The 14,056-nt window shown below is 54.5% G+C and overlaps 2 protein-coding genes across 4 annotated transcripts in view; one reads left to right on the forward strand and one right to left on the reverse strand.

Annotated features, from left to right (window-relative positions):
* DNAJC7 (DnaJ heat shock protein family (Hsp40) member C7) overlaps positions 1-4,613 on the forward strand; it is a 29,946-nt gene extending 25,333 nt beyond the window's left edge. Inside the window, exons 10-14 of the mRNA XM_037033515.1 lie at positions 843-916; positions 1,305-1,451; positions 1,681-1,833; positions 3,780-3,842; positions 4,298-4,613. Coding sequence (XP_036889410.1) covers positions 843-916; positions 1,305-1,451; positions 1,681-1,833; positions 3,780-3,842; positions 4,298-4,335 — 475 coding nt within the window. The 3' untranslated portion in view covers positions 4,336-4,613. The remainder of the gene's footprint in view (positions 1-842; positions 917-1,304; positions 1,452-1,680; positions 1,834-3,779; positions 3,843-4,297) is intronic.
* Positions 4,614-5,935: 1,322 nt separating this feature from the next.
* On the reverse strand, positions 5,936-12,678 carry CNP (2',3'-cyclic nucleotide 3' phosphodiesterase). Of its 3 annotated transcripts, none has more exons than XM_037033516.1 (4): positions 12,518-12,678; positions 10,668-11,334; positions 8,685-8,824; positions 5,936-7,355 (listed from the first exon to the last, which is right to left on the reverse strand). In XM_037033516.1, the coding sequence occupies exons 1-4, from the start codon at positions 12,518-12,520 to the stop codon at positions 6,906-6,908; spliced, it is 1,260 nt and encodes a 419-aa protein (XP_036889411.1). In that variant the 5' UTR covers positions 12,521-12,678; the 3' UTR covers positions 5,936-6,905. The 3 variants fall into 3 exon arrangements, with proteins under 3 accessions (XP_036889411.1, XP_036889413.1, XP_036889412.1); XM_037033518.1 differs by lacking the exon at positions 12,518-12,678 and adding an exon at positions 12,349-12,464; XM_037033517.1 differs by lacking the exon at positions 12,518-12,678 and adding an exon at positions 12,269-12,352.
* Positions 12,679-14,056: the final 1,378 nt, after the last annotated feature.

Here is a 14,056-nt window from a genome sequence, read left to right on the forward strand (position 1 = left end):
CCCATGGGAGCGCTGGGGGACACTGATTCTCTGTTGTGCAGCGGCCTGCCACATGCAGGGCCACTGCCCGTGCCCCAGCGGATGGAGTCTGTCTCCAGAACTCCTGCCACAGTCTGTGACCAGTAGGCCAGTCTTGGTGCCGGCGATCTCAGCAAGACACGAAAGATGCTTTGCTAAGGGCGTCTGTGGAAGAAATACTTCACGGTCTGGCAGTCAGCCTGTTGAGCCAGGGTCCTCTCACCTTGGGCCAGGCCCCTCCTTCTGCACTACTGAAATGGAAGCAAGCCTGTCGGGTTTAGAGGGTCCTTTTCTGTCTCACGTACATCTCTCAGGTTGACTGGTCTTCGTGGAAGCAGCTGCCAGCAGCCACTTGTACCCTGATCTGCCTAGTGGCTCACTAATCCCACTTCTACCCTGGATTGAAGCTGGCCCTGCATGTCAATGGCACTCTAGGTTTCAAAGCTCTTCTGTACCCATTTATCTCACTTTGTAATTTTTCTCGTGTCTTTCATTCCCAGTGGTAAAGTAGGTGCTTTCACATCGCCTCTCATGAGGCAGGCCAGATGCCTCTTGGTGGCTCTGTGAAATCAGAACGAACTTTCCCCCATTGCTTTCTGCTCAGAGCAGAATATCACTTTGCCTGTTGAGTGTAAGTGGATGAGACTTGTCTCTTTTTTTCTCAAGGAAGTGGTAGTTAGTTTTTTCACACTAGCAAGGCTCTTGTTTCATGAAGCATCTCAACCAAAACTGTGTCTCTTGCCTGAGCTATGCCTCTTCCTCTAGAGTGGTACTGAAGGCCATTGGAATTGATGTCACTGTCCTGCCCTGTATTTCCTTCTCAGTTACATGGACACAGAACAGTATGAAGAAGCAGTGCGGGACTATGAAAAAGTATATCAGACAGAGAAAACAAAAGGTAAAGACTTTCGGAAGCATGTTTCTCAGGGAGCTGTGGTCTTACTTGTAGGCCCTAAAGCTGGACACAGGAGTGTCCAGTTCAAGGTCAGCCTGTAGCAGGAGCTTATCTGATCACCACCGGGAGGAAGTGAACAGAAATTCTGAGTGCAGGCTGGGGCATATGTTTTCTGGTCCCAAATGAAGTCACTTTTGCTTCCTTTTCTGTGTGGTGAGACTGGTGTGAGGAACCCTAAGTATGAGTAGATTTTTAAAATCTCTAGTGAGGGAAAAACAGCGTAAAAGTCCTGGTACAGTTAACGAGGCTTCTGACTCCAGGGCACCTGGGCTGGGACTTGGTAAGGGAACCAGAATCAGATTTGTCCTTGATGCGCGGTGTCTCCCCCCAGAACACAAACAGCTCCTTAAAAACGCACAGCTGGAACTGAAGAAGAGTAAGAGGAAAGATTACTACAAGATTTTGGGAGTGGACAAGAACGCCTCTGAGGATGAGATCAAGAAAGCGTACCGGAAACGGGCCTTGATGCACCACCCAGGTAGAGCGGTCGGGGCAGCAGACTGTGGGAGGAGCAAGCCAGGCGGGCCCACTGCCGGGCTCAGTCCAGAATGAACGCCTCCAAGGGGCTCTTCACTGGGCAGAAGGCAGGACTGAGTTCAGAGCGTTCCACATTTTGGGAAGTACCAGATTCTAAAGTCAGACATAAAGTGGTCTTAAACTTTTTTTCTTAAGACTCCAAGACGAGTTCCCTGTACTCCTTTCTCTAGATCGGCACAGTGGAGCCAGTGCCGAAGTTCAGAAAGAGGAGGAGAAAAAGTTCAAGGAAGTCGGGGAAGCTTTCACCATCCTGTCTGACCCCAAGAAAAAGACGCGCTATGACAGCGGACAGGACCTGGATGAGGAGGGTGTGAACATGGGTGGTGAGTTGGTTGGGGCAGCCTGGGGTGCGTCCGACAGCCGTGGGGCTTTAGGGTCTCCCTACAGACAATCTAGAGGGAGAGTCTATGTAATCAGCCAGTGACGTGCAGCGACTTGGAAAGTGCACGCTTGAAGAAGACCTGTGACATGTGGGGCACTGCGCTGGATGCTGGAAATGACAGGGCTGAATCAAACCGCTTCCCTGACCTCTGGGAACCCGATCTAAGAGTTTGTAAACTTCAGTCCCCAGACCACACTGGACCCCTGATCTGATAGACATGGAACCCAATGAGTGCAGTCGAGTGTAGCAGGGGCCCAGGGTGCGACAGAGGCACCGAGGCAAGGGAAGGCATGGAAGTGCAGCAGAGCAAGGCATCCTTGGAGCTGCAGGGGCCCCGTAGGAGCATAGAGGGTACTCAAGCTTTGCAATGAGGAGAGTCAAGGCCAGAAAGTAGCAGAGCGGACCTCAGGAGGCCTTAGGGGCTGGAACAAGGAGTACGGGCTGGACATTCTTTTGTCCCCCACTGCAAAGTGCACGCTGATGTTTCTGTGCGTCATACATCCCTGTGAGCCCTCCCAGGTACTGATTTCCCCAAGAGACTTAGATGGAAGTAAAGTGCAGCTGTCAGCATCGTTGCCCACCATGAGCTCGGTCAGAGGTCAGTGAGGCCTTGAACTACGTTCACTTCTCAGACCACAGTCTCTAATGCCAACAACTTTCTCGCCACTAAGAAAACCTGTTGGAATTTAAAATAAGTTGATGATACGCAATCCTTACCTGGTCTCCAGAGAGCGAGGGAGAAAATTTTAAAAGCCTGGGTTTACTAGTAGTAAGTGTTACTCTGCCCCAAGGCTGAGAAGAGCTGCAGTTCACCAAAAGTATTGAAGGGTTTTAGGTAGGGGGGCTACAGACCAGATTAAGGCTCCAGAAGTACATGTGACGGTGGCGGGGAGAGGTGGTTTGGGAGATGAGGAGGGTAGCAGAGGGGGAAGGCACAGAGGATGGAGAAGGGCCGGGGGACACAGGTGGAAGGCAGCGGTGGACTCAGCAGGAGTTGGTTGCCGAGTGTGTTGGGAACAGGAAAGGGCTACGCTGACAGCGGCTTTGGCACAGTAGACTCAGGGGCAACTCACTGAGTTGGGGGACTCAGGAAGGTCAGCAGATGTGCTGGCAAAGAATTCACTTTCGGACACAGAGTGCCTATGGATACCCTAGCGGAGAGAAATCTTTATGTGCAGCTTAGGGGGTCAGGCAGCGTTTGGGGACTTTGGACCTGCTGTGGCCTGATGACAAGGGCACAGTACTGGAATCAGAGCTGGGGTTTTCTGTTATTTTGCTTTTATTGTCCACGTGACCTTAGGCAAATTATTCGAACTCCTACTTATGTTTCACTGAGTATAACTTGGTAATGATATCCTGACATTCCTAATAGGATTCAGTTATGTCATGCGCGCAAAGTACCTGAAGCCATGATTAGCACCTAGTAGGTGCTTTTAAAAAACCACGTTTTCTGACATACAGTTCAGACAGCATAGAATCAGACAGATACAATAAATCATAGGTCTTATATCTTTTCCTGGTAGTGTATAAGAGCTAAAGTTTAGCCTTTTCAGTTGCAGCCATAGCATTATATACAAGGAGAGTGTGGGGAAAGCTGCGTCAGCAAGTGCAGTTGGCATTCTGAGTTGTGGAGAAGGGCCAGCGAAGTGGGTGGAGGCAAAGAACACCTTCCTCTGAGACTGCACTTGGGGAGAGGAGCAAATGTAGCCCAGGAATGGGGTCAGGTGGTGAGCCTTGCACTGGGTGGGGCTGCGTGGCTGGGAACAGAGGGAGCAATGCTGCCCGGGAGAGCTCTGGAGACCGTCTGTGTCCGGGGCAGTCCCTCCTCAGACGCTTCCACTTCTCTCACCTTTTGGTTCCTTCCCCATTTCTCTCTCTGCCCCACAGATTTTGATGCCAACAATATTTTCAAGGCATTCTTCGGCGGTCCTGGGGGCTTCAGCTTTGAAGGTGAGTGTGCCTGCTGCTCTCGGGGGTGCCTGGATCACAAGCCGACACAGGGGCTCCCTAGTTGGGTGGCTCTGAGAGTCGGGAGGCTCCTGCGTGGAGGCAGCAGGACTCTCATCCGGAAGGGCTTCTGCCCACTCAGTGTTGCTGAGGATGGCGGAAGCGAGCTTCCCGGGCACCCCTCGCCTTGGGACCATAATCAGTGCACCTCCACTGGCTCAGAGAGGCACTGCTAAGCCGCCTAGTGCCAGGGCTGGTCTGCACAGCAGGAGGTGTTAGAATGCGTAGATTCCTCACATGCTTACGTCCTCCCTCGCAGCCCAGGGGCCCAAGCAGTGTGATGCCCTTGGAGCTGTTTCTCTGTCTTTAAAGCAGCCCATGGAGACTTTTCCATAATCAGAGCGTCTCTGTTTCCGAGCAAACCCAGAGTCGACTGATGTGCCCTTCTTTCCCCACAGCATCTGGTCCAGGGAATTTCTTCTTTCAATTTGGCTAATGAAAGGCCATCCATCGTTCAGAACCCAGAAAATGCAGACTCGCTCAGTGTAACCTTGAATGTGGACACAATTCACCTCCTCCATCACGTCTCCATGTCCTTAGAGCAGTTTCGTTTTCTCAGTTGGATGCCCTGTGTCTGTGAGTGGGGTGAAGGAAAGGGAGCCAGCGCCGAAGACTGCGGGTAGGGGAGGGAGGGGGGGTGGACAGGGAGGCAGCTTGTGAATTTTTGTTTTACTGTATAACTTTATTAAAAAAGAAAAAATGAAGAGAATAAAATGTTTTGACCCTTTCTGGCACTTTGCCCTGGCAGCTGCTTTGCCGGTGGGCCAGAGCTGAGCCCCCAGCAGAGGTGGTGCTGGTGTGGACTGTAGGCTCAGCAGGCCACCCTGCAGGGCAGTGGGCACCCAGAGGCTGGGGGCCAGTGGGGTGCCGGGTGCCTCTCCCCAGCCTGTTGAGCACGTAGGTGCTGAGCAGGTGCTGCCTGTGCTGCCAGGCCCAGTCTGATGCCAGTCACAGGACTGAGTTCAGAAACATGCTTACGTTTTGGTGGGGGCCACCGGAAATCATAAGCAGCTGTGTGTCCACAGCGCGCATAGAGCACAGGTGGATGCTAAGTGTCAGGCCAGGCTAACCTAGACAAAGGAGGTTTACACAAACTCCCAGTTCCTGTTGCCAGTGCAGGCTTCAGGGGGGACACAAGGTAAAAATCCTGCCTCTCCGACTGCTAGACCATTCCCCAGTGAGACAGGCAGCTCCTGGGCCCAGGGCCTGGTCGCTGGCATCAGCTCACAGCTGGGAACACTATTCTTAGCAAATGCCCGTGCTGCCCCACTGGTGCCCCTTTCTGCATGGGAGGTACGCCGGGCAAGGGAGCAGTGGCCGTATGCTGGTTAGGTCAGGCTTAGTGTTTGTGAGGGGGAATCTTGTTGGCATTTCCAGGCAGACACTAGAGGCTCTGGGTGCAATTCAGGGTTTTGGTGCTTCGGTGGTAGACATGGTGGGGCAAGACCTTGACCAAACGGATCATCTGATGTCCCTTCCTTCGGAGCCCCTGCCCTGTTCTTTCCAGTCTTCCCCCTTTGGGGCCAGGGCCATGGTGAAGTGACGACTGATTTTGGCCTAGGAAGTCCCCGGATTGCAGTCTTAAGCCCATTGGCTGGAAGAAACTCTGAATGTCAGGCCTTCCCTTGGGTTTGAAGCAGCACTGACCTGAGGGTGACATTCTGTAGAGAACTGGGGAGACCCATACTAGGAGTTTGGGGTCTTGCTTCTCTAAGACGTCTGATCAGACTGGGCCGGGTACACCTGTGGGCCTGTTCGAGTCATTAATAGGACGGGAGGCTCTGTGCTCTGCGTCCTCAAACCCAGCCAGCCCCCACTCTCTGTGGGCATCTAAGACAGCCTCTCTCCTTTCTGCCTCTTCATGAAAGCCAACACTGTTCAGCTGCCCACCCTCACCACAGCTGTGCCCAGCCAGCAGCGGGGAGACAGGACCGATGGCCCCAAGCTGTAGGACAAAGCCAATCCTGACACACCCAGCCTTCACCCCAGGGAAGATGTGCAGGGTACTGAAGGGTGAGAGAGAGCGCACACAGCTAGGATTAACATGATTTATTTCATTATCAGTCTTACAAGTTGCTGAGGTTGGGCAAAGCGAGGACTGGCACTCAAATCCCAAGCACTTTGTCAAGTGACGACCTAATGAGCAAGGCCCCGTTACTGAGCAGACGGCAGCCCCGCCCGCCTGTGCAGCCGTGTTAAAGCCCCTTCCCAGAGGCTCCAGGTGGGCTGAGCCCTAACAGTCAGGAGTCCACCCCATTGGCTCTTAGTGCCCACCAGCCCCCTTTAGAGGAGGCAGAGAGGCCTCCAGGGGCACCAAGGAGGCAAGATGGGCTGGGCAGACTGAAGACTGGAGCTCCCCCACCACGCACTGTCTCTGGCCTCAGTCTCCCATCCATGCAACTGAGCTACACCCCTGGAAAGGATGGCCACCTGTCCCCTTGCTGGGGTGAAGCCAGCAGCCAGGGTGGGCTGTGGCTGCTGCCGCTTATTGTTTTCTTCCCTTGTTATCAAACTGTTACCTAGTTACAATGTGAAGAAGGAAGGGACAGGCACTTAGGACCAGAGGTGGGAGGCAAACCCATTTTTCTACCCTGGTAAATAACCCCAGCTGTCCTGGGGTTACAGTGATTAAGAAATGGGATCAAAGCCCAGGGATAGTCCCCTCTCACATCCACCTCCACTACCAGTGTCCCGGGCTGTAGGGACATGAAGCCTTGAGGTCCCTCCCTGGCTGGCCAGGCCTGGCCAGCTTGGCCCAGCCTCCTCAGCTTTGGTCCAGGTTCCTGAACGGTACCCACCTCCCACCCCTTTGTGTCGAGAGCTTGAGTGTTAGACAGGAAGGGGGTCGACAGAAAAAGAAGGGCAGTTATTTTACAAGCTTTTAACAAGTTACAGGAAGGTTAACTGAGTAAAAAAACCTTAAAGATCAAGCGGATGGTGTGCTTCCCTCTCCCCCCCCCTTTCCCGCCTAAAGGGCGAGGAGCACATGAGGGGTGGTGAGGGCACTCAGTTGATGGTGCAGGACTGAAAGGCACCCCCCTTGCGACTGCCATGTGTGGGCACCGGTTTCCCCTTCCCATAGTAGCCCGTGAAAATGGCCCTGACCTTCATCTTCTTAGCCAGGTTCAGCATCCAGCGCCCATTGCCCAAGGAGAAGAGCTTGCCCCGGGCCAGCTCACCCACCTCCTCTGCTCGGCTGCCCCCCCTCTCCTGCCGCACGATCTCCAGGAGGTCAATGCCTGTCTGCACGGCCTCCACGTCATCTGCGCAGCCTAGGGTGATGTGAGCGCGGCTGCCCCGGGGCAGGCTGTCGGAGGGAGACAGCTTGTCCACGTCATTTGGCCACAGCAGCAGCTCCTGCTCGCTGAGCTCCACCTGGGCTCCCGTTGTCCTGGGCGTCACGAAGAGGGCACAGATGGTCAGCGTGAAGGCCTTGGAATAGGACTTCTTCACCATCTGCAGAGAGAGAGAGTGAGGCCACGCCAGAGGTGGCAGACTCCAGGGAGGACGGCTACGAAGGTGGGGTCCGACAGGTGAGCCAAACAAAGCAGAGCCCCCTGAGAAAGGCATGTCACACGTGACACAGTGTGTGTGGTGTTGGGGGTGCCTTTCCACTGACTGTTGGCTGAGGTAAAAAAGGCAAGGGTTAACACCAGACTTACGTGTTCGGAACCTAGTCCCCCTCACTAGCTGCGGGGCGGAGAGCAAGCTGTTGGACCCCTCCAGGTTGGCCTATTCACCAGTAAGATGTCGGTGACTAGCACTCCCATGTGAGGGTGACAGGAGTGACTGGGTGACAAGCTTGGAACAGTGTCGGGCACATAACAAGTGCTACTGTCATTACCATTCAGCTCCCCCTGGTAACAGGCACCCTGGTGGCCAGGCCACACCCTGGAGAGCAGGGTGAAGCGAGCAGTCAGTGCCTTTAAGCAAAGTCCCTGCACAGCTCGGCTTCCACCCGATTCTCCGAGAGAGCCCATCCCTGCCGCCTGGCACACAAGTTCTGTTTTTGCTCACAATCCTTTGCCTCAATGGCCCCTCGCATATAAAAGATGCCTAACGCATATCACTACATGAGTGGGTGGTTAGTTGGTAGTGGAGAGTGTTAAACACTGATTCACACAGCTGTGCTAAGTGCGAGGAATACAGGCCTGGCCCAAAATAAAAAAGCTCGCCCTCAGGGAGCTTCCGTGAGTAGGAAACCACTGACCATCCAAGTAAACGGCAACGTTAACCTGGGCAGAGAAGTGGGCGGAGGGCCGAGGAGGGCCTGGTGCTGAGAGGCAACCCGAAGGAGGCTGGAGACAGCTGTGCATACCCAGGCAACAGATCACCATATCAGAGGCTGGGGGCGAGGATTCCACTGTGACGTGAGGAAGGGGGGCTGATTACCCCTAGGCCAGTAAGCCTCACTACCCCTGGACACTCCCTACTCTGGGGCAAGGCCGGTCCTCAGACCTGCGGACAGAAGCCTCAGAGCGCCAGGCTCTACGGAACGAGAGACTCCTAGCCCGTGGAACTGAACATAGGCTTGCAGAGGCCAGAGCCAGAGCCTGCTCCGAACCAGCACCCCCCATTATGCTACAGAAGAACCAGCGCTGGCAGGCACGCCTGGGGACAACCGCAAAGGCTGGCGGCACCGCTGGCCAGGCCGCAGCCAGGGCACCTGAGGTCTGTGCACCTAAGCCATCCAGAAGGGTGAGCGGGAGCAGGAGATGCCGTTTCTCTTCAGCCATCATTTGCTTTCTAGCTCTGCCCACCCCCACCTCCGTCAGTGTCACTCACGTCCTGCTGGACATACTCCTCTGCCCCGGCAGCCTTGCCGTAGTCACAGAACTTGGTTGTGCAGTGCAGCATGCCTGGGGGTCTCTTCCCGAAGTAGGTGACCAGGTCGATCTTCTCCCTGGGCTCATCCCCAGACACAACTGCAGGGAGAGAGTGGGGTCATCAGGGCAAAGCAGGAGCACCCACCCTCTATCACCAAGGCCCCCGAGGCCCAGAGTAAAAAAATCAAACATTAAACATAAATTCTGGAGCAGCTTACTGTAATTCATGTATTCATTAGTTGAACAAAGGAATAGCAACTCCAAAGCTATAAAAAGGTGCTTAAATTCCGAGACTTCACATTATGTAGATTTTTACATCTTCCCCAGACCTGAACACTAAGGCACTTGTAACCCAGAGGTGGGCAGTGTAATAAGCCAAAGGAATGAGATTCACCAGCGTCACATGCCAGGCGGAACCGGCAAGTCAGGAAAAGGAGGGGGAGAAAGAAGGTGGTTAGGAACTACATGCTGCAGTGGAAGGAGCCAGAAAGAGCGTAGTTAACATTCGACGGGGGGTCAACTGATTGACCCCTGCCTGTCGATAAAGTTCAACACGGGGTGGCCGGATGCCCCAGGTTCCCCACAACCACCCAGGTGGCTACTAATAGCACCTATGTCACTCAGTGGGATGGTTACCTGGCCACCACACTAGGGCTGAGGACCTAGCAGCCCCATCTGAGGGGTGAGGGCCTATACGGGCCTGGGCCACAATGGGGCTTGGGGTGGAATGGGATGGCATCGTGTGGCTGGCAGACATGACGGGGTTTGGAGTGTCTTGTGATTTCCATTCCCAGACTCCAAGCCCTCTGGCTAGCTTAGATGCCACTAGTTTTTTTTTCCTCGTTCATCCCCAGAATCAGAGGGTCTCTACTCTGAGAGCAGACTGTATTCTGGGGCCCAGCATGTTTTTCTCCTGTATCCTGGCAGAAAAGGGTTCCAGTTTATAAGGGTAACTAACAGGCAGCTTCAGAGGCAGCTGCTGTCTAGGACAGAGCCACCAGCTCTAACCAGGAGCCCTGCCTCCAGGGTGCTTTTCTCAAACTGTTCACAGGCTCAGGACGCAAACCCGGCCAGTGAGGCCGCAGGCTGCACATGGCCTGGTATCCCAGTGTTCAAGCTAGGAGCCGAGCAGCGTTCTCTGAGAACACAGGCACATATTACCTGCCTCTGAGCAATACCAATATGGGGGTGGGGGACATTTCAAAATTGAGAACTAGAATGGGTTCAAAGAACAGATGGATTAGTGGGTGACGTATCTCCAACAGGCCACTGCAGAATGAGGGTCACCAGGGCCTTTCCTTACCCAAACCTACCCCGTCACTGAAGCAAAACCGCCTTTGCCTGGAGAGAGCCCTGGAGAAGCCCCAGTGTAAGTCGCTAGAGCCTGGGCTCTCACTGCTGCTTAGGGCAAGCCCCACACCCCCTCTGGGCCTGTTCTCCCAGCTGCAAAACAGGGGTGTTTGGACTGGGAGACATGTTCTTTGAAACATGGGGTGCACTGGGTGGCCCAAGGCCTGGGAACCATCCCCAGTGAAAGCACAACAGTCCTAGCTATAATGTTTTTGCAGCATAGGGTGCCATGGAACATTTTACTTTAGAAAAATGGTTCTGTTTGCTAAAAATGAGTTTGAAAACACAGGACCTCTAAGGTTACAAAAGATGCTGATGTATTTTCTGCTATGACAGTGATTTGTTTTTCCCACCTCTAAGAGTCAGTGGACTAGATTTCCCCAGAAGGGGGCAACTGAGCAGAAGAGTGAAGCAGGAGGGAAGCAACTCTTCCCATACCCCTCGGTGCTCCCACCACCCAAGGCTACCTCGGCCTGGTACTAGGTGAGCCTCCGCCCGCTTCCCCCCTCGCTCCCAGTGCGTTGAGGACACCGTGGTCCTTTGCACACAGCACAAAGGCTAACTGCCCCCCCCTGTCCACCCCGACACCTACAGTGTCTCAGCTCTTTCTTGAAAGCCTTGTGGTTCCCCAGCTCATCCAAGAAGGTCTGGCCGGCTTTTCGAAGGCTCTCAGAACTCTTCTTGGTCAGGAACCAGCCAAAGAACAGTGGCAGGAAGTCCTTCTCCAGCCCAGGCTTCAGCTTCTTCAGCTCATCCACTGACAGCGGCCACTGGCTCTTCTCCTTGAGTTGGGCACAGTCCAGCCGCCAGGGCGTCTTGGGCTCCACCAGCACCACCTGGTACTGGTACTGGTCGGCTATTTCAAAGAGCTGCTCCAGCCGCTCCCGCTCGTGGTTGGTGTCATCCAGCACAAGGACCCGGATGTCCCGGCGGCAGCAGTCAACCAGGTCCTTGTCCAGCCGCTTGTATGCCTCAGAGAAGCCTCCTTGAGCGGGGGTGATCTTGTAAGTGTCAGCAGACACCATCTTGGTGCTGTCGCGGTACCTGTCCCTGATGACCCGTGCCAGAGTGGACTTGCCACTCCCCGGCAGGCCGCGAAGGATGAAGAGCGTCTTGCACTCTTGCAGCGTGTCCACCGTCTCCTCATCCTGCAGGAAGGGAAACTGCAGCTCAGGCTTGTCCTTGGCCCCTAAGGATGACATCTTGCGGAAGAAGATCTTGGGCAGGAATGTATGGCTCTTTCGAGAGAAGCCTCTATTCTGTGTGAGGAGAGGAAGAGCAGATGTCAGCCAGTTCACTCGTGACTACCTTGCTCGCTTGTCTCTGGCCTCATTCTAACCCAGAACCCTCCCTGCTTGGAGCTCTCCAGCCCTGATTGACAGGTACCCTGAGTGTAGTGGACTTTCTGTCTTCTCTCTTCTGTACCAACTGCTTCTGGTTGTGGGGGATGAAGGGCACGCTGGTCGGAGCTTTACTGTACTCTCACTCGCCTCTAGTTAGAGCTGTAGCCACAAGAGTCACCCCCTGCTGCCACCTCTAGAGGAAATGTGCTGGAAATGTGTGCAGGGAGGGCCTGAGGCAGGGGTCCTAGAGTGGACCCCCCAACTTTTATATTCTCAGCACCTACTGAGGATGTCCTCTTTGGGGATAGGCGGCTTAGGTCTGGGCACAGCCACAGCTGCCCTGGCTCTGAGCATGCAGAGGGCATTGTGGGTGGAGAAGCGTTACCCAAAGACTGCCTCCCTTCCCCCAACAATGGTAGCAACAGATAATACTCTCTTGTCTGGGACTGGGGGGGACAATGGTCCCACAGAAGGGCTGGTGGGGGGCAGGGCAGGAGAGCGATGAACAAAGGGCCTCATTCACCGCGCGTGCCACCTCCTCTGCTCTCGCCACCGCCACCGCCCCCCCTCGGGCCGCCCCCAGTCCTGGTCTTTGTGCCCGCACCAGGACTGGGCGGCACAGGGCTCCTGCCTTCAGGGTCTAGTTCTACCCGCCACGCTGCTGTGTGTCACAGCACCTCTCTCAGCCACTTGTTTTCCTGCCAGCTAAAAGCCACAAGTGACAAGTTTTTACTGTAAACTGTCTTCTCCGCACCAGCTCCGTCTCCTGCCGGCACCCCGTGCTGAGCTGGCCCACTGGGTTCCCAGACAAGCCTCCAACGCAGGGGAAGCGAGGGAGGGAGGCACACACCATTCGGTCGGCCACCCCACGGTCCCTTCCTCTTCCAGAGCCCGCCCTGCCCCACCGTGTTCTCCTCGCCTCTCCCCTACCTCTGGGATGCACCGGGCTGCCAAGAAAACCTCAACTCAAACCCGGAACCTCAGGGTCTTATTTGCATGCCACTTCCTGCCGAAAACCCCCCAATGCTCCTGGTCTCCACTAAGGCGCTATCCTGTGCCCGGCCCACTCCTTGCCTCCCGGCCTTCCGCGCATGCTCACCATGATATCAGAGGACTGAGCGCAGCCGTCGCCGCCTTCGCAGGCACTAGCTCTCCGGGGCCGCCCGCCTGCGCGGAGGGACACGGAGTCCAGCGATATTGCGACCCCGTGCCGAGCTGCCTTACATAGTCTGGGGGGCGGAGCGCTCTCGGGCGGGCCAGGAGCCTTCTATTCTGCGCAGGCGCAGGAAATCGAAACTGACAGGGCTTGGGGGTGGGCGGGGAATGTGGGACCGCCTACGGGAGCGCACACCTGCGGCGCACCTGGGACCAGCCCTCAGCCCTGCAGCAAGGGGTGTGGAGTAGGGGATTCTCCGGCCTCTTAGTTCTTGGGTTAATAATGAACTCTTTAAAGAGGAAAGCAATTATCCTTCTCTGGTCCCGCCCCGAGATAAGGAGGAAGGAAAGAAAGCAGTGTCGTACAAGTGCAAGGTTAGATCCTGTCTTTATATAAAATTTTGGTATTTTATTCATCATGGTTTGCAATTAAAATATATATATATATATATATATATATATATATATATATATATTGCATTGAAATACTGTTTATCTTGCTTACTGAGTTGGTGCCTTTGAAATGGTGCAGCTGACATGCCTCATCCTAGTCCAGGCCCTGTCCCAGCCTAAATGCAGCCTCAGCCCAACCCTTCTGGGAATTGTAGGGACAGAACCAGGATGGCAGTGGACAAAAGGACAGATGAATAATCTTAATGAAACTAATTCATCCTCTGAGGCAGCTGCTCAGCCGCCACTTCCTCTGGGAAGCCACTGAAAGCGTGGGTGGATTTTGGAGAGCGGCCTGTGTACTGAGTGCCGTGCTAAGNCTGGTCCCGCCCCGAGATAAGGAGGAAGGAAAGAAAGCAGTGTCGTACAGGTGCAAGGTTAGATCCTGTCTTTATATAAAATTTTGGTATTTTATTCATCATGGTTTGCAATTAAAAAATATATATATATATTGCATTGAAATACTGTTTATCTTGCTTACTGAGCTGGTGCCTTTGAAATGGTGCAGCTGACATGCCTCACCCTAGTCCAGGCCCTGTCCCAGCCTAAATGCAGCCTCAGCCCAACCCTTCTGGGAATTGTAGGGACAGAACCAGGATGGCAGTGGACAAAAGGACAGATGAATAATCTTAATGAAACTAATTCATCCTCTGAGGCAGCTGCTCAGCCGCCACTTCCTCTGGGAAGCCACTGAAAGCGTGGGTGGATTTTGGAGAGCGGCCTGTGTACTGAGTGCCGTGCTAAGCACTCATAAAATGCCCACAGCAACCCCTGCTGCGGGCATCCTTTCCACAGAGGAGAGAGGAAACAGGCCTGGGAGCCTGGCTGACTGGGCAGGCAGAGGGAGCACGCTGGGACTGGCCCTAGGCTTCTACTCCCAGGCTACTTCCTGCTCTTGGGCAAGAACCTGTTTTCTTTCTCTGTTCTCCCAGAGGACAGTCCCCCTGTTAGTGGCAGCATTCACTTCATTCTGCTGTCAGGGCTCAGGGTTTACAGGTAGGTCTCCCTCACTGGGTGATGGCTAAGGCTGTCC

Source organism: Sturnira hondurensis, unplaced genomic scaffold (assembly GCF_014824575.4).
Source record: "Sturnira hondurensis isolate 20B ecotype Veracruz unplaced genomic scaffold, ASM1482457v3 Scaffold0021632, whole genome shotgun sequence".
NCBI lineage: Eukaryota > Metazoa > Chordata > Mammalia > Chiroptera > Phyllostomidae > Sturnira > Sturnira hondurensis.

Bases quoted from the DNA above. Each gene is read 5' to 3' on its own strand.
- CNP (XM_037033516.1), bottom strand. The intron at 8,825-10,667 runs GTAGGTGTCGGG...CTCTCCCTGCAG, and splicing joins CAAGAAAGAGCTGAGACACT to TTGTGTCTGGGGATGAGCCC. The intron at 7,356-8,684 runs GTGAGTGACACT...CTCTCTCTGCAG, and splicing joins AGGAGTATGTCCAGCAGGAC to ATGGTGAAGAAGTCCTATTC.